Source organism: Lonchura striata, chromosome 21, assembly GCF_050655825.1.
Source record: "Lonchura striata isolate lonStrDom1 chromosome 21, ASM5065582v1, whole genome shotgun sequence".
Taxonomy (NCBI): Eukaryota; Metazoa; Chordata; class Aves; order Passeriformes; family Estrildidae; genus Lonchura; species Lonchura striata.
In genome coordinates, this window is record NC_140723.1 from 7724405 (window position 1) to 7747008 (window position 22604).

The 22604-nt window shown below is 56.7% G+C and overlaps 1 protein-coding gene across 4 annotated transcripts in view; it reads right to left on the reverse strand.

The window, feature by feature from the left end:
- The window catches only part of RCC2 (regulator of chromosome condensation 2), a 35099-nt gene that overhangs the window by 10153 nt on the left and 2342 nt on the right, over nucleotides 1-22604 (reverse strand). Inside the window, exons 1-9 of one of the 4 annotated variants that reach the window (XM_085558463.1) lie at nucleotides 22279-22337; nucleotides 22062-22136; nucleotides 18258-18550; nucleotides 15165-15258; nucleotides 10328-10471; nucleotides 8689-8820; nucleotides 7076-7164; nucleotides 5321-5435; nucleotides 2674-2840 (exon numbers count right to left, since the gene is read on the reverse strand). In XM_085558463.1, the coding sequence (XP_085414589.1) occupies nucleotides 2674-2840; nucleotides 5321-5435; nucleotides 7076-7164; nucleotides 8689-8820; nucleotides 10328-10471; nucleotides 15165-15258; nucleotides 18258-18548 (1032 nt within the window). In that variant the 5' untranslated portion in view covers nucleotides 18549-18550; nucleotides 22062-22136; nucleotides 22279-22337. Of the gene's footprint in view, nucleotides 1-2673; nucleotides 2841-5320; nucleotides 5436-7075; nucleotides 7165-8688; nucleotides 8821-10327; nucleotides 10472-15164; nucleotides 15259-18257; nucleotides 22137-22278; nucleotides 22348-22604 lie in introns of those variants that run through there. The other 3 variants (XM_085558464.1, XM_085558460.1, XM_085558462.1) reach the window with 3 other exon arrangements.

Below are 22604 nucleotides of genomic sequence, written 5' to 3' on the forward strand. Positions count from 1 at the left end.
CAGATCCCAGATCCCAGCGCTTCTGGGAATCCAGCACCAGCTGGAACGGGAAAACACCCTCAGATCCCAGATCCCAGATCCCAGATCCCAGCACTTCTGGGAATCCAGCACCAGCTGGAACGGGAAAACACCCTCAGATCCCAGATCCCAGATCCCAGCACTTCTGGGAATCCAGCACCAGCTGGAACGGGAGAACACCCTCAGATCCCAGATCCCAGATCCCAGATCCCAGCACTTCTGGGAATCCAGCACCAGCTGGAATGGGAGAACACCCTCAGATCCCAGATCCCAGATCCCAGATCCCAGCGCTTCTGGGAATCCAGCACCAGCTGGAACGGGAGAACACCCTCAGATCCCAGATCCCAGATCCCAGATCCCAGATCCCAGATCCCAGATCCCAGCGCTTCTGGGAATCCAGCACCAGCTGGAACGGGAAAACACCCTCAGATCCCAGATCCCAGATCCCAGATCCCAGATCCCAGATCCCAGATCCCAGCGCTTCTGGGAATCCAGCACCAGCTGGAAGGGGAAAACACCCTCAGATCCCAGATCCCAGATCCCAGATCCCAGCGCTTCTGGGAATCCAGCACCAGCTGGAAGGGGAAAACACCCTCAGATCCCAGATCCCAGATCCCAGATCCCAGATCCCAGATCCCAGATCCCAGCGCTTCTGGGAATCCAGCACCAGCTGGAACGGGAAAACACCCTCAGATCCCAGATCCCAGATCCCAGATCCCAGCGCTTCTGGGAATCCAGCACCAGCTGGAACGGGAAAACACCCTCAGATCCCAGATCCCAGATCCCAGATCCCAGCGCTTCTGGGAATCCAGCACCAGCTGGAACGGGAGAACACCCTCAGATCCCAGATCCCAGATCCCAGCGCTTCTGGGAATCCAGCACCAGCTGGAAGGGGAAAACACCCTCAGATCCCAGATCCCAGATCCCAGATCCCAGCACTTCTGGGAATCCAGCACCAGCTGGAACGGGAGAACACCCTCAGATCCCAGATCCCAGATCCCAGATCCCAGCGCTTCTGGGAATCCAGCACCAGCTGGAACGGGAAAACACCCTCAGATCCCAGATCCCAGATCCCAGCGCTTCTGGGAATCCAGCACCAGCTGGAACGGGAGAACACCCTCAGATCCCAGATCCCAGATCCCAGCGCTTCTGGGAATCCAGCACCAGCTGGAACGGGAGAACACCCTCAGATCCCAGATCCCAGATCCCAGATCCCAGATCCCAGCGCTTCTGGGAATCCAGCACCAGCTGGAACGGGAGAACACCCTCAGATCCCAGATCCCAGATCCCAGATCCCAGATCCCAGCGCTTCTGGGAATCCAGCACCAGCTGGAACGGGAGAACACCCTCAGATCCCAGATCCCAGATCCCAGCGCTTCTGGGAATCCAGCACCAGCTGGAAGGGGAGAACACCCTCAGATCCCAGATCCCAGATCCCAGCGCTTCTGGGAATCCAGCACCAGCTGGAACGGGAGAACACCCTCAGATCCCAGATCCCAGATCCCAGATCCCAGATCCCAAATCCCAGGAGAAGCCATTCCTGGGAATGCAGCAGCCCCCGCTGGGATGGGGCAGCAGGGGCTGGGAGCTGCCCTCTCCCATTGATGCCCATTCCCCCTCTCCCATTGCATTCCCACTGTCTCATTCCCATTCCCACTGCCCCATTCCCGATCCCATATTCCCATTCCCGATCCCATATTCCCATTCCCAATCCCATATTCCCATTCTGATATTCCTGTACCATGTGGTTGGCCCTACAGGCCACGTCCATGACCCATTCCCGTTATCCCATATTCCCGATCCCACATTCCTGTGTCCCGTGTAGTTGCCCCACAGGCCACGACCCTGACATTCCCATTATTCCGATCCCATATTCCCATTATCCCATATTCCCAATCCCTTTCCCAATCCCATTATCCCATTCCCGTGTTCCCGTACCGTGTGGTTGGCCCCGCAGGCCACGTCCCTGACCCATTCCCGTTATCCCAATGCCATTCCCGTTATCCCGCGTTCCCGTACCGTGTGGTTGGCCCCGCAGGCCACATCCCTGACCCATTCCCGTTATTCCCATTATCCCCATTATCCCCATTATCCCGTTATCCCGTTATCCCGCGTTCCCGTACCGTGTGGTTGGCCCCGCAGGCCACGTCCCTGACCCATTCCCGTTATTCCCATTATTCCCATTATCCCCATTATCCCGTTATCCCGTTATCCCGCGTTCCCGTACCGTGTGGTTGGCCCCGCAGGCCACATCCCTGACCCATTCCCGTTATCCCAATGCCATTCCCGTTATTCCCATTATCCCCATTATCCCGTTATCCCGTTATCCCGCGTTCCCATACCGTGCGGTTGGCCCCGCAGCCACATCCCTGACCCATTCCCGTTATTCCTGTTATCCCCATTATCCCATTATCCCGTTATCCCGCGTTCCCGTACCGTGTGGTTGGCCCCACAGGCCATGTCCCTGACCCATTCCCGTTATCCCAATGCCATTCCCGTTATTCCCATTATCCCCATTATCCCGTTATCCCGTTATCCCGCGTTCCCGTACCGTGTGGTTGGCCCCGCAGGCCACGTCCCTGACCCATTCCCGTTATTCCCATTATCCCCATTATCCCCATTATCCCGTTATCCCGTTATCCCGCGTTCCCGTACCGTGTGGTTGGCCCCGCAGGCCACGTCCCTGACCACGACGTTGGGCACGGGCAGCACCTGCCCGTCCTTGGTGCGCTCCACGAAGAGCGCCACGCGCCGCGGCAGCAGCTCGCAGTCGTACTCGATGCGCTGCGCCCGCGCGATGAACTTCCCGTCGGAATTGTGTCCTGGAACGGGAGCGCGGCACGGCCAGCCTGAGTGCCCTGCGGGGCCATCCCCAACCGCCCCGATCCTGTGGGGTTATCCAGAACCACCCCAATGCTGTGGGGTTATCTGGAACCGCCCCCATCCCGTGGGGTTATCCGGAACCGCCCTGATCCTGTGGGGTTATCCAGAACCACCCCAATGCTGTGGGGTTATCCGGAACCGCCCTGATGCTGTGGGGTTATCCGGAACCACCCTGATCCTGTGGGGTTATCTGGAACCATCCCAATCCTGTGGGGTTATCTGGAACCGCCCCCATCCCGTGGGGCTATCTGGAACCGCCCCCATCCCGTGGGGTTATCTGGAACCATCCCAATCCCGTGGGGTTATCCTGAACCGCCCCCATCCCATGGGGTTATCCAGAACCGCCCCGATCCCATGGGGTTATCCAGAACCGCCCCGATCCCATGGGGTTATCTGGAACCGCCCCGATCCTGTGGGGTTATCCGGAACCATCCCAATCCCGTGGGGTTATCCGAAACCGCCCCGATCCCATGGGGTTATCCTGAACCGCCCCGATCCCGTGGGGTTATCCGGAACTGCCCCGATCCCATGGGGTCACCAAGAACCACCCTGATCCCGTGGAGTTATCTGGAACCATCCCAATCCCGTGGGGTTATCTGGAACCATCCCAATCCCGTGGGGTTATCCAGAACCGCCCCGATCCCGTGGGGTCATCCCGAACTGCCCCATCCTGTGGGGTCATCCCAAACCACTCCAATCCTACATGGTGATCCCAAACTGCCCCATCCCACGGGGCCATCCCAACCGCCCCGATCCTGCGGGGGTCATCTGGAACCACCCTGATCCCATGGGGTTATCCGGAACCGCCCCGATCCCGTGGGGTTATCCCAAACTGCCCCGATCCTAGAGGATGATCCTGAACTTCCCCGATCCTGCAGGGTCATTCCCAAACTGTCCCAATCCTACAGAGTGATCCTGAACTGCCCCATCCTATGGGGTTTGAAACTGCCCCATTCCCCAGGGTGATCCCGAAGTGCCCCGATCCTGCAGGGTCATCCCGAACCACCCGATCCCACAGGATGATCCTGAACCGCCCCGATCCCATGGGGTCATCCTGAACCACCCGATCCCATGGGATCATCCTGAACCGCCCCGATCCCATGGGATCATCCCGAACCACCCGATCCCATGGGATCATCCTGAACCACCCCGATCCCACAGGATGATCCGGAACCGCCCTGATCCCATGGGATCATCCTGAACCACCCTGATCCCATGGGGTCATCCTGAACCACCCCGATCCCATGGGATCATCCTGAACCACCCTGATCCCATGGGATCATCCTGAACCACCCTGATCCCATGGGATCATCCTGAACCACCCTGATCCCATGGGGTCATCCTGAACCACCCTGATCCCATGGGATCATCCTGAACCACCCCGATCCCATGGGGTCATCCCGAACCACCCCGATCCCACAGGATCATCCTGAACCACCCTGATCCCACGGGATCATCCCGAACCACCCGATCCCATGGGATCATCCTGAACCACCCTGATCCCATGGGGTCATCCTGAACCACCCTGATCCCATGGGGTCATCCTGAACCACCCTGATCCCATGGGATCATCCTGAACCACCCTGATCCCATGGGGTCATCCCGAACCACCCCGATCCCACAGGATCATCCTGAACCACCCTGATCCCACGGGATCATCCCGAACCACCCGATCCCATGGGATCATCCTGAACCACCCTGATCCCATGGGGTCATCCTGAACCACCCTGATCCCATGGGATCATCCTGAACCACCCTGATCCCATGGGATCATCCTGAACCACCCCGATCCCATGGGATCATCCTGAACCACCCTGATCCCATGGGATCATCCTGAACCACCCTGATCCCATGGGGTCATCCTGAATTGTCCTAATCCTGTTAGGTCATCCTGAACCACCCCATCCCATGGGGTGATCTCAGACTGCCCCGATCCTGTGGGGTCATCCCAAACCAACCAATATCCCATGGGGTGATCCCAAATCCCATGGATCCCAAATCCCGTACCCAGCCGGCTGTACTCAGGACACCCGAAGGAATACCGTTCCCATGGGGTGATCCCAAATCCCGTTCCATGGGATGATCCCAAATCCCACGGGGTGATCCCATGGATCCCAAATCCCGTACCCAGCTGGCCGTACTCAGGACACCCGAAGGAATACAGGTTCCCATGGGGTGATCCCAAATCCCATGGGGTGATCCCAAATCCCATTCCCACGGGATGATCCCAAATCCCGTACCCAGCTGGCCGTACTCGGGACACCCGAAGGAATACAGGTTCCCATGGGGTGATCCCAAATCCCATGGGATGATCCCAAATCCCGTACCCAGCTGGCCGTACTCGGGACACCCGAAGGAATACCGTTCCCATGGGATGATCCCAAATCCCATTCCCACGGGATGATCCCAAATCCCGTACCCAGCTGGCCGTACTCGGGACACCCGAAGGAATACAGGTTCCCCTTGCAGTCCATGACCATGCTGAACTCGGCCCCGCAGCCCAGCTTGGAGATCGGCTGCCCATTGTACAGGATCTGGGAAAAACCGGGAATGGGGTCAGGAAATCCGGGAAAAGGAGACCAGAAAAAGCGGGAAAATGGGAAAACGGGAGCAGAAATGCAGAAGGGGAAAAACGGGGGTCAGAAACACGGGAAAAGCCGGAAAAATGGGATCAGAAAAGCCAGGGAGAAGAGGAAAATGGGGATCAGAAATATGGGAAAATCTGGGAAAATGGGATTAGAAAAAATGGGGGTCAGAAACACAGGACAAGGTGGGAAAATGGGATCAGAAAAGCCAGGAAAAATGGGGGTCAGAAACACGAGAACAGTTGGGAAAATGAGATCTTTAAAAATGGGGAAAATGGGGATCAGAAACACAGGAAAAGCCAGGAAAATGAGATTAGAAAAAAATGGAGAAAATGGGGATCAGAAACACAAGAAAAGTTGGGAAAATGGGATCAGAAAAGCCAGCGAAAAGGGGAAAATGGGGAACAGAAATATGGGAAAAGCCGGGAAAATGGGATTAGAAAAAAAGGGAAAAATGTGGGTCAGAAACACAGGGAAAGCTGGGAAAATGGGATCAGAAAAGCCAGGGAAAATGGGGATCAGAAACACAGGAAAAGCTGGAAAAATGGGATCAGAAAAGCCAGAGAAAAGGGGAAAATGGGGATCAGAAATATGGCAAAAGCCAGGAAAAGAGGATTAGAAAAAATGGGGGTCAGAAACACAAGAAAAGTTGGGAAAATGGGATCAGAAAAGCCAGGGAAAATGGGGATCAGAAAACCTGGAAAAAGGGAAAAATGGGGAATTTCCATGGGAAATCCCTGATCAGCAGTAAAAACAAGATCAAGAACAGGGGAAGAGCAAGTAGAAAGGGATGAGAAAAACACAGGAAAAGCAGGAAAAACAGGATTGGAAAAGGTAAAAAGGGGAAATTCCAGAGGAAATCCCTGATCTGTGGGAAAAGCAGGAAAATTTGGAATGAAAAAAAGCAGGAAAAAGGAAAAAAAAAGATATTTCCATGGGATATCCTTGATCTGTGAGAAAAGTAGGAAAAATGGGATTGAAAAACTCGGAAAAAAGTGAAAAACTGGATCAGAAATACAGGAAAAAGGTAAAAAGGTGAATTTTTGGGGGAAATCTCTGATCTGTGGGAAAAGCTGTAAAAAGAGGATTGAAAAAACACAGGAGAAGCAAGAAAAATGAGATCTAAAAACATAGGAAAAGGGAAAAATGGGAATTTCCATGAGAAATCCCTGATTTGTGGGAAAAGCAAAAAAATCAGTATCGAATACATTTGGGAAAAGGGGAAAAAAAAAGGGAAATTTCCATGGGAAATCCTTGATCTGTGGGAAAAGCGGAAAAATTGGATCAGAAAACAGAGGAAAAAGGAAAAAAGGGGAATTTCCCATGGGAAATCCCTGACCGGCACGAAAAGCTGTAAAAACAGGATCGAAATATTTGGGAAACAGGGCAAAAAAAAAGGGGGATTTCCATCAGAAAATCCCTAAAATTCCGTAAAAATTTCATTTCTAAACCCAGGCTTTTCCTCTCCCCACCGCAGCTGGGAGCTGGCTGAGAGGGAATCGTGCACCCCGAGGGGTTTTTAGGGAATACGACACTAAAAGGCCCAAAATCCCTGGATTTGCCCCAAATGCCAGGTTTGGGGGCCGTACCTGGGTGGGGCTGGGCACGGCGTCCGTCTGGTTCCCCAGCCCCAGCTGGCCCAGCTTGTTCTCCCCGAAGGCGAACACGGAGCCGCTCTCTGCGGGGAAAACGGGAATTTTGGGGCGGAAAACCGGGATTTTGGGACCGTTCCCTCAGAATTTGTGGCAAAAGGGGCGGATTTGGGGCTGTTTGCCCGGGGTTTTGGGGCAAGGGATGGATTTTGGGGGGAAAGGGTTGGATTTGGGGCAGTTTTTCCGGGATTCTGTGCAGCTTCCCGGGATCCAGCCCTATTGCCAGGATTCAGCTCCATTTCCCAGGATCCAGCCCCGTTTCCTGGGATGCAGCCTCATTTCCTGGGATGCAGCCCCATTTCCCGGGATCCAACCCCATTTCCTGGGATGCAGCCTCATTTCCTGGGATCCAGCCCCGTTTCCTGGGATCCAGCCCCATTTCCCAGGATCCAACCCCATTTCCTGGGATCCAGCCCTATTGCCAGGATTCAGCTCCATTTCCCAGGATCCAGCCCCGTTTCCCAGGATCCAGCCCCGTTTCCCAGGCTCTGGCCATGTCTCGGGATCAGCCCCGTGTCCCAGGATCCAGCTGTGTCCCGGGATCCAGCCCCATATCCCGGGATCGGGCTGTGCCCCAGGATCAGCCTTGTGTTCCGGGATCCAGCCCCATGTCCTGGGATCCAGCCCCATGTCCTGTGATCCAGCCCCATGTCCCGGGCTCCAGCCCCATTTCCTGGGATCCAGCCCCGTGTCCCAGGCTCCACCCCAGCCCCATTTCCCAGGATCAGCCCCGTGTCCCGGCTCCAGCTCCATTTCCTGGGCCCCAGCCCCATTTCCCGGGCTCCAGTTCTGTGTCCCAGTCTCCAGCCCCAAGCCCCATTTCCCAGGATCAGCCCCATTTCCCAGGATCAGCCCCATTTCCCAGGATCAGCCCCATTTCCTGGGATGCAGCCCCATTTCCCGGGCCCCAGCCCCAATTCCTGGGCCCCAGCCCCATATCCCAGCTCCTGCTGTGTCCCGTCTCCCGCCCCGTGTCCCATCTCCAGCCCCGTGTCCCATCTCCAGCCCCGTGTCCCATCTCCATCCCCGTGTCCCATCTCCATCCCCGTGTCCCATCTCCATCCCCGTGTCCCGTCTCCATCCCCGTGTCCGAGCTCCATCCCCATGTCCCAGCTCCATCCCCGTGTCCCGTCTCCATCCCCGTGTCCCGTCTCCATCCCCGTGTCCCGTCTCCATCCCCGTGTCCCGTCTCCATCCCCGTGTCCCATCTCCATCCCCGTGTCCCATCTCCAGCCCCGTGTCCCATCTCCGCCCTGTCCCATCTCCCGCCCTATCCCGTCTCCAGCCCCGTGTCCCAGCTCCCGCCCCGTGTCTCAGCTCCATCCCCGTGTCCCATCTCCATCCCCGTGTCCCATCTCCAGCCCCGTGTCCCAGCTCCCGCCCCGTGTCCCGTCTCCCGCCCCGTGTCCCGTGTCCCGCCCCGTGTCCCATCTCCATCCCCATGTCCCGTGTCCCATCTCCATCCCCGTGTCCCGTCTCCATCCCCGTGTCCCGTCTCCATCCCCGTGTCCCGTGTCCCATCTCCATCCCCGTGTCCCGTGCCCCCGCACCGGTCAGTGCCAGGGTGTGGTTCCGGCCGCAGGCGGCCGCCACGATGGCCTCTCCGCCCAGGGCCTCGATCGGCCGCGGCGCCTCCACGCGCTTCGTGTCGCCGTGGCCCAGCTGCCCCTTCTCGTTCCGCCCTGCGGAGAGCCCATCTTATCCACGGGATCCCGCCAGCCCGGTTCGGTTCCGGGATGGATCCCGCCAGCCCGGTTCGGTTCCAGGACGGATCCCAGTTTGGTTCCAGGATGGATCCCACCAGCCCGGTTTGGTTCCGGGATGGATCCCACAATCCCAGTTTGGTTCTGGGATGGATCCCACAATCCCAGTTTGGTCCCCAGGATGGATCCTGCTCTCCTAGTTGGGGTCCCAGGACAGATCCCACTATCCCAGTTTGGTTCTGGGATGGATCCCACGATCCCAGTTTGGTTCCCGGGATGGATCCCACAATCCCAGTTTGGTTCCGGGATGGATCCCACTATCCCAGTTTGGTTCCCAGGGTGGATCCCTCTATCCCAGCCCAGTTCTCAGGATGGATCCCACTCTCCCAGCCAGGTTCTCAGGACAGATCCCGCTATCCCAGGGGAAGTTCCCAGGATGGATCCCACAGTTCCCAGGATGGATCCCAGGCTTTCCAGGACAGATCCCGCTATCCCAGGGGAAGTTCCCAGGATGGATCCCAGGCTTCCCAGGACAGATCCCTCTCTCCCACAGGAGGTTCCCAGGACGGATCCCAGGGTTCCCACAGGAGGTTCCCAGGACAGATCCCTCTCTCCCAGGGGAGGTTCCCAGGACAGATCCCGCTCCCAGGACAGATCCCGCTCTCCCACGGGAGGTTCCCGGGATGGATCCCACAGTTCCTAGTTGGGTTCCCAGGACAGATCCCTCTCTCCCACAGGAGGTTCCCAGGACGGATCCCTCTCTCCCAGGGGAGGTTCCTAGGATGGATCCCGCTCTCCCAGGGGAGGTTCCTAGGATGGATCCCAGGGTTCCCACGGGAGGTTCCCAGGACAGATCCCTCTCTCCCAGGGGGGTTCCCAGGACAGAGATGGATCCCAGGGTTCCCAGGACGGATCCCTCTCTCCCACGGGAGGTTCCCAGGACAGATCCCGCTCTCCCACAGGAGGTTCCCAGGACAGATCCCTCTCTCCCAGGGGGGTTCCCGGGACAGATCCCGCTCCCAGGACAGATCCCGCTCTCCCACGGGAGGTTCCCGGGATGGATCCCACAGTTCCTAGTTGGGTTCCCAGGACAGATCCCTCTCTCCCACAGGAGGTTCCCAGGACGGATCCCGCTCCCCCACAGGAGGTTCCCGGGACAGATCCCTCTCTCCCAGGGGAGGTTCCCAGGACAGATCCCTCTCTCCCAGGGGAGGTTCCCAGGACAGATCCCGCTCCCAGGACAGATCCCGCTCCCAGGACAGATCCCGCTCTCCCACGGGAGGTTCCCGGGACAGATCCCTCTCTCCCAGGGGAGGTTCCCAGGACAGATCCCGCTCTCCCAGGGGGGTTCCCAGGATGGATCTCTCTCTCCCAGGGGAGGTTCCCAGGACAGATCTCGCTCTCCCAGGGGAGGTTCCCGGGACGGATCCCAGGGGGGTTCCCGGGACGGATCCCGCTGCCGGGACGGATCCCGCTGCCGGCTGACCCCAGCTCCAGAGGCGGCCCTCGGCGGTGATGAGCAGGCTGTGCGCGGCGCAGGGCCCCGACACCACCGAGCGCACGCGCAGCGCCCCCAGGCTGCCGTAGCGGTGCGGCCCCCACAGGTTCTGGCCCAGGTTCCGGTACGCCGCTGGAAAACACCGGGAACACCGGGACTCAGGAACATCTGGGAATACCCGGACTCAGCACCGGGAATACCGGGACTCAGGAACATCCGGGAATACCGGGACTCAGCACCGGGAATACCCGGACTCAGCACCGGGAATACCCGGGACTCAGGAATACCCGGGAATACCGGGACTCAGGAACATCCGGGAATACCCAGGACTCAGGAATCCGGGACTCGGCACCCGGAATATCCGGGACTCAGCACTGGGAATAACCGGGACTCAGGAATATCCGGGACTCAGCACCCGGAATACCCGGGACTCAGCACTGGGAATATCTGGGACTCAGCACTGGGAATATCTGGGACTCAGCACCGGGAATAACCGGGACTCAGCACCGGGAATACCCGGGACTCAGCACTGGGAATATCCGGGACTCAGCACCCGGAATACCTGGGACTCAGGAATATCCGGGACTCAGCACCAGGAATACCCGGGACTCAGGAACATCCGGGAATACCCGGGACTCAGGAATATCCGGGAATACCCGGACTCAGCACCGGGAATACCCGGGACTCAGGAATATCCGGGAATACCCGGACTCAGCACCGGGAATACCCGGGACTCAGGAATACCCGGGACTCAGGAACATCCGGGAATACCCGGACTCAGCACCGGGAATACCGGGACTCAGGAATACCCGGGACTCAGGAACATCTGGGAATACCCGGGACTCAGGAATATCCGGGACTCAGCACCGGGAAAGAACGGGCAGGGAAGATTGGCCGGGAAAACAAACCGGGAAAGTTTTCTGGGGAACACGGGAGAATCAGCCCGGAAAAGCTGCCAGGAAAATGGTCTGGGAATACTGGGAAATAATCTGGGGAAATCCAGGAAAATTATCTGGGAAAATACAGGAAAATTCAGGAAAATAATCCAGGAAATGACAATCAAATCATCTGGGAAAATCAGGCAGGAAAATCATCTGGGAACACCAGGAAAATAATCTGGGGAAATCCAGGAAAATCATCCCAGAAAATCTGCCAGGTAAATCATCTGGGAATACCGGGAAAATAATCTGGGGAAATCCATGAAAATAATCTGGGAAAATCCAGGGAAATAATCCGGAAAAATACAGGAAAATAATCCAGAAAAATCTAGGAAAATAATCCGGGAAAATCCAGGAAAATTCAGGAAAATAATCCAGGAAAATAGAGGAAAATAATCGTGGAAAATTATCCAGGAAAATCAGCCAGGAAAATCATCTGGGAATGCCGGGAAAATAATCTGGAAAAATCATCCTGGAAAATTCAGGAAAATCATCTGGAAAAATAGCCAGGAAAATCAGACAGGAAAATCATCAGGGAATATTGGGAAAATAATACAGGAAAATTCAGGAAAAGCACCTGGGAAAATTCAGGAAAATCATCCATGAAAATAATCTGGGAAAATCCAGGAAAATTATCCAGAAGAATCATCCCGGAAAATCCAAGGAAAAAAATAAAGGAAAATCTGGGAAAATCTTCTGGGAATACTGGGAAAATCATCCTGGAAAAATCTGGGAAAATAGTCTGGGAATTCAGGGAATACCAGGAAAATAACGGGCACCCGTGGCCAGCCCTGCCTGCTGCCCCAATTAACGGAATATTAATTAACGAAGCTGTTCCAGCGCGAGCAGGCAAATTAATGAACTTTCCAGGCATCCCAAACGAGCCGCAGCAGAGCTGGCACCCCCCAAATGAAAACCTCCAACTGTGACTCCTCCCCCAGCTCGTTAACATCAAACGTTAATTAATTGAAGCGCTGATTTTAATATTAAGTATATCCCAAAGAAGAATGAAATAATTAATGAATTGATTTTTGATTAATTAAAAATGAAGAGAGGCTTAATTTGGCTTTGCAGCAGAGCTGGCACCCCTCAGACCTGCCCCAATTAAGGGGTGAACCTCTGGCTCCTCCCCCAGTTAATTGATTAATTAATTAGAACTACATAAAAACTATCAGTAAATTAATTAAATTAATTAATTATAACTAGATGAAATAAGAAGAAATAAAAAGGAACTAGAAATGCATCCAAAATGAGCAAAATCTTAATTTGGTTTTGCAGCAGAGCTGGCACCCCCCAAATGAAAACCTCCAACTGTGACTCCTCCCCCAGCTCGTTAACGTCAAACGTTAATTAATTAAAGTGCTGATTTTAATATTAAGTATATCCCAAAGAAGAATGAAATAATTAATGAATTGATTTTTGATTAATTAAAAATGAAGAGAGGCTTAATTTGGCTTTGCGGCAGAGCTGGCGCCCCCTCAAACCTGCCCTAATTAAGGGGTGAACCTCTCGCTCCTCCCCCAGTTAATTAATTTATTAATTATAACTAGATGAAATAAGAGAAATAAAATGAATAATAATAATTTATATAATAATGTAAATTATAATATATATTATATATATAATCATTACAATATAAATATATATTATAATATTAATTATATATTTTTACTTATATATTATTATGCAATAATAACTAATTACCTATATAATTATATAATAATTTATATAATAATAACTTATTTATTATAAGTAGATGAAATAAGATAAATAGAAACAATAATAACAATTTATATAATAATGCAAATTATAATATAAATTATTATATAGTAATACATATTTATATTATATAATTGATTATACGTTTTATTTATTTTATATTATCATTATATAATAATATATATTATAATGATTTATTAATTATAGCTAAATGAAATAAGCAGAAATAGTAAGGAGCTAGAAATGAATCCAAAAAGAGCAAAATCTTAATTTGGCTTTGCAGCAGAGCTGGCGCCCCCTCAAACCTGCCCTAATTAAGGGGCTCCTCCCCCAGTTAATTGATTAATTAATTAGAGCTACATAAAAACAATCAGCAAAATGAACAAACTATAAATGGATCAGAAATAAACAAAGCCCTAATTTGGCTCTGCTGGAGACCCAGCGCGCCCCAAATTGGGAGATAAAGCTGCGCCTCCCTCTCCATTAATTAATTAATTCATTAATTAACTGACTAGAAGCATATAAAATAAACAGGAAATTAATAAACTATAAATCATTAAAGCCAAGGCAAGCCCTGGGCTTTGGGCTCTGCTGGAGACCCAAATTCTGGCCACTCAAGGTCATTAATTACTAATTGACACCAATTAATTGCACCACCATTAATGAGGGACCTGCTCTGCCCCCATACATAATTAATAGCAATAATCACCCGCTAATGAGGGCCCTTACCCTGCCCCAAAACATACATTGATTACTAATTAACACCAATTAATCACAGCTATTAATGAGCCCCTATCCTGTCCCAAAACATACATTGATTACTAATTAATACCAATTAATCAGAGGCATTAGTGAGCTTCTACCCTGTCCCAAACCCTTCATTGATTGCTAATTAATACCAATTAATCACAGCTATTAACGAGCACCTACCTTGTCCCAAACCATTCATTAATTACTAATTAATACCAATTAGTTCATCAGCTATTAAGGACCTCAACCCTGCCTCAAAACATTTATTAAATAGTAATTAACTTCAAATTAATAACAATTAATCCCAGCCATTAACACAGCCCTGCCCTGCCCCAAAACATTCATTGATTATGAATTAACCCAAATTAATTAGCCAATAATGATCCCTTACCCTATCCCAAACTGTTCATTGATTACTAATATTAATCACAGCCATTAATGAACCCCTACCCTGATTCATTAATTCCTAATTAATGCCAATTAATTAATGAGCCATTAATGGGCCTCTACCCTGCCCCACACATTCATTAATGACTAATTACCAGCCGTTAATTATCAGCCCTACCCTGCCCCCCAAATTAATTAATGACTAATTAGCAGCCGTTAATTATCAGCCCTACCCTGCCCCACACATTCATTAATGACTAATTAACAGCTGTTAATTAGCAGCCCTACCCTGCCCCAAACCATTCATTAATTCCTAATTAATACCAATTAATTAACGATCCATGAATGGGCCCCTACCCTGCCCCACACATTCATTAATGACTAATTACCAGCCGTTAATTATCAGCCCTACCCTGCCCCCCAAATTAATTAATGACTAATTAGCAGCCGTTAATTATCAGCCCTACCCTGCCCCACACATTCATTAATGACTAATTAACAGCTGTTAATTAGCAGCCCTACCCTGCCCCAAACCATTCATTAATTCCTAATTAATACCAATTAATTAATGAGCCATTAATGGGCCCCTACCCTGTCCCACATATTCATTAATGTCTAATTAACAGCCGTTAATTAGCAGCCCTACTCTGCCCCACACATTCATTAATGAGTAATTAACGGCTGTTAATTAGCAGCCTTACCCTGCCCCCCGCATTCATTAATGACTAATTAACAGCCGTTAATTAACAGCCCTACCCTGCCCCCCACATTCGTTAATGACTAATTAATAGCCGTTAATTAGCAGCCCTACCCTGCCCCACGCATTCATTATTGACTAATTAATAGCTGTTAATTATCAGCCCTACCCTGCCCCCCGCATTCGTTAATGAGTAATTAACAGCCGTTAATTATCAGCCCTACCCTGCCCCACGCATTCATTATTGACTAATTAATAGCCGTTAATTAGCAGCCCTACCCTGCCCCCCGAATGCGTTAATGAGTAATTAATAGCCGTTAATTAGCAGCCCTACCCTGCTGCTTGGGCACCTCCTTGCGGCCGATCAGGTCCCAGTTGGTGGCACCGAAGATCAGGAGCTGCCCCCGGCTCTTGGAGCCCTCGAGCTTCTGTGGGGACATTGGGGACATTGGGGACACGGGACATTGGGGACACGGGGACATGGGGGACATGGGGACATCATCAGGGACACGGGACATTGGGGACACGGGGGACATGGGGACATGGGGGACATTGGGGACATGGGGGACATGGGGGACATCAGGGACATTGGGGACATGGGGGCATGGGGGACATCAGGGGGACATGGGGGACATCGGGGACACGGGGGACATTGGGGACATGGGGACACGGGGACATGGGGGACATGGGGACATTGGGGACACGGGGACATGGGGGACATGGGGACACGGGGACATCAGGGGGACATGGGGGACATTGGGGACACGGGGGCATCAGGGGGACATGGGGGACACGGGGGCATGGGGGACACGGGGACATCAGGGGGACATCAGGGGGCAATGGGGACATCAGGGACATGGGGGACATTGGGGACATTGGGGACATGGGGGACATGGGGGACATTGGGGACACGGGGACATGGGGGACATGGGGACATCAGGGGACACTGGGGACATTGGGGACATCAGGGACATTGGGGACATCAGGGACATCAGGGACACGGGGACATCAGGGACATGGGGGACATGGGAGACATTGGGGACATCAGGGACATTGGGGACATGGGGGACATCAGGGACATTGGGGACATGGGGGACATGGGGACATTGGGGACATGGGGGACATGGGGGACATCAGGGACATCAGGGACATTGGGGACATCAGGGGACATGGGGGACATGGGGGACATCGGGGACATTGGGACACGGGGACATCGGGGACATCAGGGACATTGGGGACACGGGGATATCAGGGACACGGGGACATTGGGGACATCAGGGACACGGGGGACACGGGGACATCAGGGACATTGGGGACATGGGGACATCAGGGACACGGGGACATTGGGGACATCAGGGACATTGGGGACATGGGGACATCAGGGACACGGGGACATTGGGGACATCAGGGACATTGGGGACATGGGGGACATGGGGGACATCAGGGACATTGGGGACATGGGGACATCAGGGACACGGGGACATTGGGGACATGGGGGACATGGGGGACATCAGGGATATTGGGGACATCGGGGACATCAGGGACACGGGGACATGGGGGCATTGGGGACACGGGGGACATCAGGGGGCACTGGGGACATCAGGGACATTGGGGGACATCAGGGGACATTGGGGACGTGGGGGGCACTGGGGACATCAGGGACACCAGGGACATGGGGGCAATGGCAGGGTGCTTGAAGGGCTGCAGTGGGGCGGGATGGGGTCAGGGGTGCCATGGGGTGGAGTTTGGGGTGCAGTGGGGCGGGATGGGGTCAGGGGTGCCGTGGGGTGGAGTTTGGGGTGCAGTGGGGCGGGATGGGGTCAGGGGTGCCGTGGGGTGTAATTTGGGGTGCAGTGGGGCGGGATGGGGTCAGGGGTGCCATGGGGTGGAGTTTGGGGTGCAGTGGGGCGGGATGGGGTCAGGGGTGCCGTGGGGTGTAATTTGGGGTGCAGTGGGGCGGGATGGGGTCAGGGGTGCCGTGGGGTGTAATTTGGGGTGCAGTGGGGCGGGATGGGGTCAGGGGTGCCGTGGGGTGTAATTTGGGGTGCAGTGGGGTGGGATGGGGGTCAGGGGTGCCGTGTGGGGGTGCACTGGGGTGGGATGGGGTCAGGGGTGCCGTGGGGTGGAGTTTGGGGTGCAGTGGGGCAGGATGGGGTCAGGGGTGCAGTGTGGGGTGCAGGGGGTACAAAGGGGTCCTGGGGGTGCAGTCAGGGGGGGATAAGGGGGTACAACAGGGGCACTGGGGGTGTGCAATGGGGCACGGGGGGGTGTCCCATGGGGCTCAGGGGCTGTGCAATGGGTCACAGGGGTATCTCATGGGGCACAGTGGGGCACAGGGGCTGTGCAATGGGGCACGGGGTTGTCCCATGGGGCTCAGGGGCTGTGCAATGGGTCACAGGGGTATCTCATGGGGCACAGGGGGGCACAGTGGGGGTTGTCCCATGGGGCACGGGGGCTGTGCAATGGGGCACGGGGATGATTCTCAAGGCACGGGGGCTGTGCAATGGGGCATGGGGTTGTCCCATGGGGCACAGGGGTTGTGCAGTGGGGCACGGGGTGTCTGCCATGGGGCACGGGGATTGTGCAATGGGGCTCAGGGGCTGTGCAGTGGGGCACAGGGGGTCTCCCATGGGGCACGGGGCTGTGCAATGGGGCACGGGGCTGTCCCCCGGGGTACAGGGCTGTCCCCGGGGCTGTCCCCCGGGGCATGGGGCTGTCTCCCAGGGCAGTCCCCTGGGGCACGGGGCTGTCTCCCGGGCACGGGGCTGTCTCCCGGGGTTGTCCCCGGGGCTGTCTCCCGGGGCTGTCTCCCGGGGCACGGGGCTGTCTCCCGGGGCTGTCCCCGGGGCACGGGGCTGTCTCCCGGGGCTGTCTCCCGGGGTACAGGGCTGTCCCCCGGGGCACGGGGCTGTCTCCCGGGGCTGTCCCCGGGGCACGGGGCTGTCTCCCGGGGCTGTCTCCCGGGGTACAGGGCTGTCCCCCGGGGCACGGGGCTGTCCCCCGGGGCACGGGGCTGTCTCCCAGGGCTGTCTCCCGGGGTACAGGGCTGTCCCCCGGGCACGGGGCTGTCTCCCGGGGTACAGGGCTGTCCCCCGGGCACGGGGCTGTCTCCCGGGGCTGTCTCCCGGGGCTGTCTCCCGGGGCTGTCTCCCGGGGTACAGGGCTGTCCCCCGGGGCTGTCCCCCGGGGCATGGGGCTGTCCCCCGGGGCTGTCTCCCGGGGCTGTCTCCCGGGGCACGGGGCTGTTTCCCGGGGCACGGGGCTGTTTCCCGGGGCACGGGGCTGTCTCCCGGGGCTGTCCCCGGGCACGGGGCTGTCCCCCGGGCACGGGGCTGTCTCCCGGGGTACAGGGCTGTCTCCCGGGGCTGTCCCCGGGCACGGGGCTCCCGCAGGGTGCCGTGTCCCGCCGCCCGCCGCCCCAGCTCACGATGCGCTCCTTGCTGTGCTCGGGCTCGCAGATCACCACGCTCTGCCCGCGGGGGCCCCCGGGCGCCGCCGCCGCCGCGCCGGGCCTGCCGGGCCTGCGGGCCCCGGGGCTGCCGTCCCGCGGCCGCCGCTCCCGGGGCGCCTCCTCCTCGCTGCTGCCGCCGCTGCTGCCGCCGCCGCCGCGCCGCGCCCGCCGCCGCCCGCCGGGCTGGGGGCCCGGCCGCCGCCGCCCGCCCGGAGCGGCCCCCGGGCCCGCGGCCGCCCAGGGCCCCGCCGCCTTCCTGCGGGGCATGGCTGCGGGGCCGCGTCAGCGCCCGCCGGAGGGCCCGCCGACACGCGGACAGACACACGGACACGCGGACACACGGACACAGACAGGCACGGACACGCGGACACACGGACAGACACACGGACACACGGACAGACGGACAGACACGCGGACAGACACACGGACACACGGACACGCGGACAGACACACGGACACGCGGACACACACACGGACACACGGACACACGGACACACGGACACACGGACACGCGGACACACACGGACACACGGACACACGGACACACGGACACGCGGACAGACACACGGACGCGCGGACACACGGACAGGCACACGGACACAGACAGACACACGGACAGGCACACGGACACAGACAGGCACAGACACACGGACACAGACAGGCACGGACACACGGACACACGGACACGCGGACACGCGGACACACACAGGCACACAGACACATAGACACACACGGACACACAGACAGACACACACAGACACAGACAGGCACACGGACACAGACAGACACAGACACACAGACAGACACACAGACACAGACAGACACACAGACACAGACAGGCACACGGACACACAGACAGACACAGACACACAGACAGACACACAGACACAGGCACACAGACACACAGACAGACACACAGACAGGCACACAGACACACAGACACACAGACAGACACACAGACACAGACAGGCACACACAGGCACTCACAGACACACACAGACACAGACACACAGACACACAGACAGACACAGACAGGCACACAGACAGACAGACACACAGACACAGACAGGCACACACAGACACACACAGACACACAGACACAGACACACAGACACACAGACAGACACACAGACACAGGCACACAGACACACACAGACAGACACACAGACAGACACACAGACACATACAGACACAGACAGACACACAGAAAGACACAGACAGACACACAGACACACAGACACACACAGACACACACAGACACACGGACACACGGACACAGACAGCGGGACACGCGGTGAGGGGAAATGGGGACACGGCGTGAGGGGGAACAGTGAGGGGAGATGGGGAAATGGGGTGAGGGGAGATGGGGACAGAGGGAAAATGGGGAAATGGGGTGAGGGGAAATGGGGACAGGGGGAAATGGGGTGAGAGGACACAGTGAGGGGAGACAGGGGACATGGCGTGAGGGGGAACAGTGGGGGAGATGGGGGAAATGGGGTGAGGGGAGATGGGGACAGAGGGGAAATGGGGTGAGGGGAAATGGGGACAGAGGGGAAATGGGGTGAGGGGAGATGGGGACAGAGGGGAGATGGGGACAGAGGGGAAATGGGGACAGATGGGGACACAGTGAGGGGAGATGGGGACAGATGGGGACAGAGGGAGAAATGGGGCATTGGGACACAGGGGAGATGGGGGAAATGGGGACAGGGGAAATGGGGGATGTGGGGTGAGGGGACACAGTGAGGGGAAATGGGGACAGATGGGGACACAGTGAGGGGAGATGGGGGAAATGGGGACAGGGGAAATGGGGGATGTGGGGTGAGGGGACACAGTGAGGGGAAATGGGGGAAATGGGGACAGGGGAAATGGGGACAGGGGGAATGGGGTGAGAGGACACAGTGAGGGGGAAATGGGGGAAATGGGGACAGGGGAAATGGGGGATGTGGGGTGAGGGGACACAGTGAGGGGAAATGGGGACACGGCGTGAGGGGGAACACAGTGAGGGGAAATGGGGGAAATGGGGACAGATGGGGACATAGTGAGGGGAGATGGGGATGTGGGGGGATGTGGGGTGAGGGGGGGCAGTGAAGAGAAATGGGGACAGGGGAAATGGGGTGAGGAGAAATGAGGACAGAGGGGAAATGGAGGATATGGAGTTTGGGGACAGTGAGGGGGAAATGAGGGAAATGGGGACAGATGGGGACACAGTGAGGGGAGATGGGGATGTGGGGTGAGTCGAAATGGGGACCGGGGAAATGGGGGAAATGGGGTGAGGGGGGACAGTGAGGGGAGATGGGGACAGAGATGGAGCCGTTTTGGGGGAGTGCAGAGGGGATGAGAGGGGACATGGGGGGACAGAGGTGAGGGGACATGGGGTGAGGGGACATGGGGGATACGGGGACACGGGACGGGGCAAAAGGGGGACCCACGGTGGTGGCCATGGGGGGATAAGAGGTGGGACCCCCCTGGTGACAGGGACAGTGGGGGGACACGGGGGAGAATTGGGGGACCCTCTGTGGGGGGACCTGGGGTGGGGACAGAGAGGGGTACATGGGGGGACCCCAGTGTGGGGAAACTGGGGGGATGTGGGGACAAGGGTGACCCCCCAGTTGGGGGACGTGGGGACAAGGGTGACCCCCAGAGAGGGGACATGGGGACAAGGGTGACCCCCCAGTTGGGGGATGTGGGGACAAGGGTGACCCCCCAGTTGGGGGACATGGGGACAAGGGTGACCCCCCAGTTGGGGGATGTGGGGACAAGGGTGACCCCCAGTTGGGGGACATGGGGACAAGGGTGACCCCCAGAGAGGGGACATGGGGACAAGGGTGACCCCCCAGTTGGGGGATGTGGGGACAAGGGTGACCCCCCAGTTGGGGGACGTGGGGACAAGGGTGACCCCCAGAGAGGGGACGTGGGGGGATTTAGGGGGACACGGGACTGGGGGACATGGGAGACCCCCAGCCAGGGGGTTCAGGGGTTTTGGGGGACACGGGATAGGGAAAAGGGGAGGGATTTGGGGGACACGGGATGGGACAGATGGGATTTGGGGGCACAGGATGGGGAAAATGGGGAGATTTGGGGGACACAGGACAAGGGCCCATGGGTGACCCCCCGTGAGGGGATTTGGGGGGATTTGGGGCACAGGGGGTGGGGAGAGAGGAGACCCCCGGGCTGGGGGGGAGAGGAGGGGGCTGCAAAAGGGGGGTCTGCAAAAGGGGGTGCAAGGAGGAGGTGCGGAGGGACAGTTTGGAAAAGGGGGGCCTGGGGGGTGCCAAGGGGGGCACACGGGGGGTCTCGGGAAGATTTGGGGGTGCACGCAAGGATCCGGGGTTTTGGGGTGCCGGAGGGGGTCTGGGGCAGGAAAAGGGCCCGGAGACAAAAGGCAAGGGGAACACCGAGGGGGGTTTTGGGGTCTTCCCTCCTTTATCCGCGCCCCAAACCGCCCGGCACCCCAAAACCCCAAAGCCCCGCCGCTCTCGGGGCGCTGCCGCTGGATTTTGGGGTGGGGGCGATTCTGTGGGTTGGGGAGGGGGCAGGACCCCCCGGGGGTCTCCCCGGTGCCCATCCCCCGCCCCCCCCGCGTTCCCATTCCCAGATTTCCCTGGAACAATGGGATCTCTGTCTGCCCCCCTCGCACCACGTGGATCCGCCTTTTTTTTTTTTTTCCCCTTTTTTTTTTTTTTAAAACCATTTTTCCGCCCCCCAACCCCCTTCCATCCCCAATTCCCTCTCCCCCTCTCCCCAAATCCCACTTTTTTCGAACCCCCCCCAATTCCAAACCTGATTTTAGGGCGAGAGGTGCAGCATAAAGAAAGCGGCGGCGCGGGGCCTTTGCACTATTTTTGGTGGCGGTTCCTGTTACAGGAAAAAAAAAAAAAAAAAAAAAGGTAATTTTGGTGGTTTTTTTTTTTCTCGCTTTTTTTTCCTCCTCGGTTGTTATTTTTTTTTTTCCCCCTCTCCCCCCTTTTCCCTTTTTCCCTGCTGAGATCCCACCCACCGAATGGCCCGGCAGCGGGAGCGCGGGCGAGCGGGACAATACAAAACAGAACCACATGGATGGGCAGGAAAAGGGGAAGGAGAAGGGAGAGGAGCGCGGGGAGCGGCCCCGGCGCCGAGCAGCTCCATCTTTAGGGCTGGAGGAGCGCGGGGAGCCTCGCACCGAGCCCGCGGCACCCCGCACCTTCCCGAGCATCCCGCAGCTTCCCAGAGTATCCCGCAGCTTCCCAGAGATCCCGCAGCTTCCTGAGCATCCCGAGCATCCCAGAGATCCCGAGCATCCCAGAGATCCCGCAGCTTCCCGAGCTTCCCGGGAGCCTCGCACGG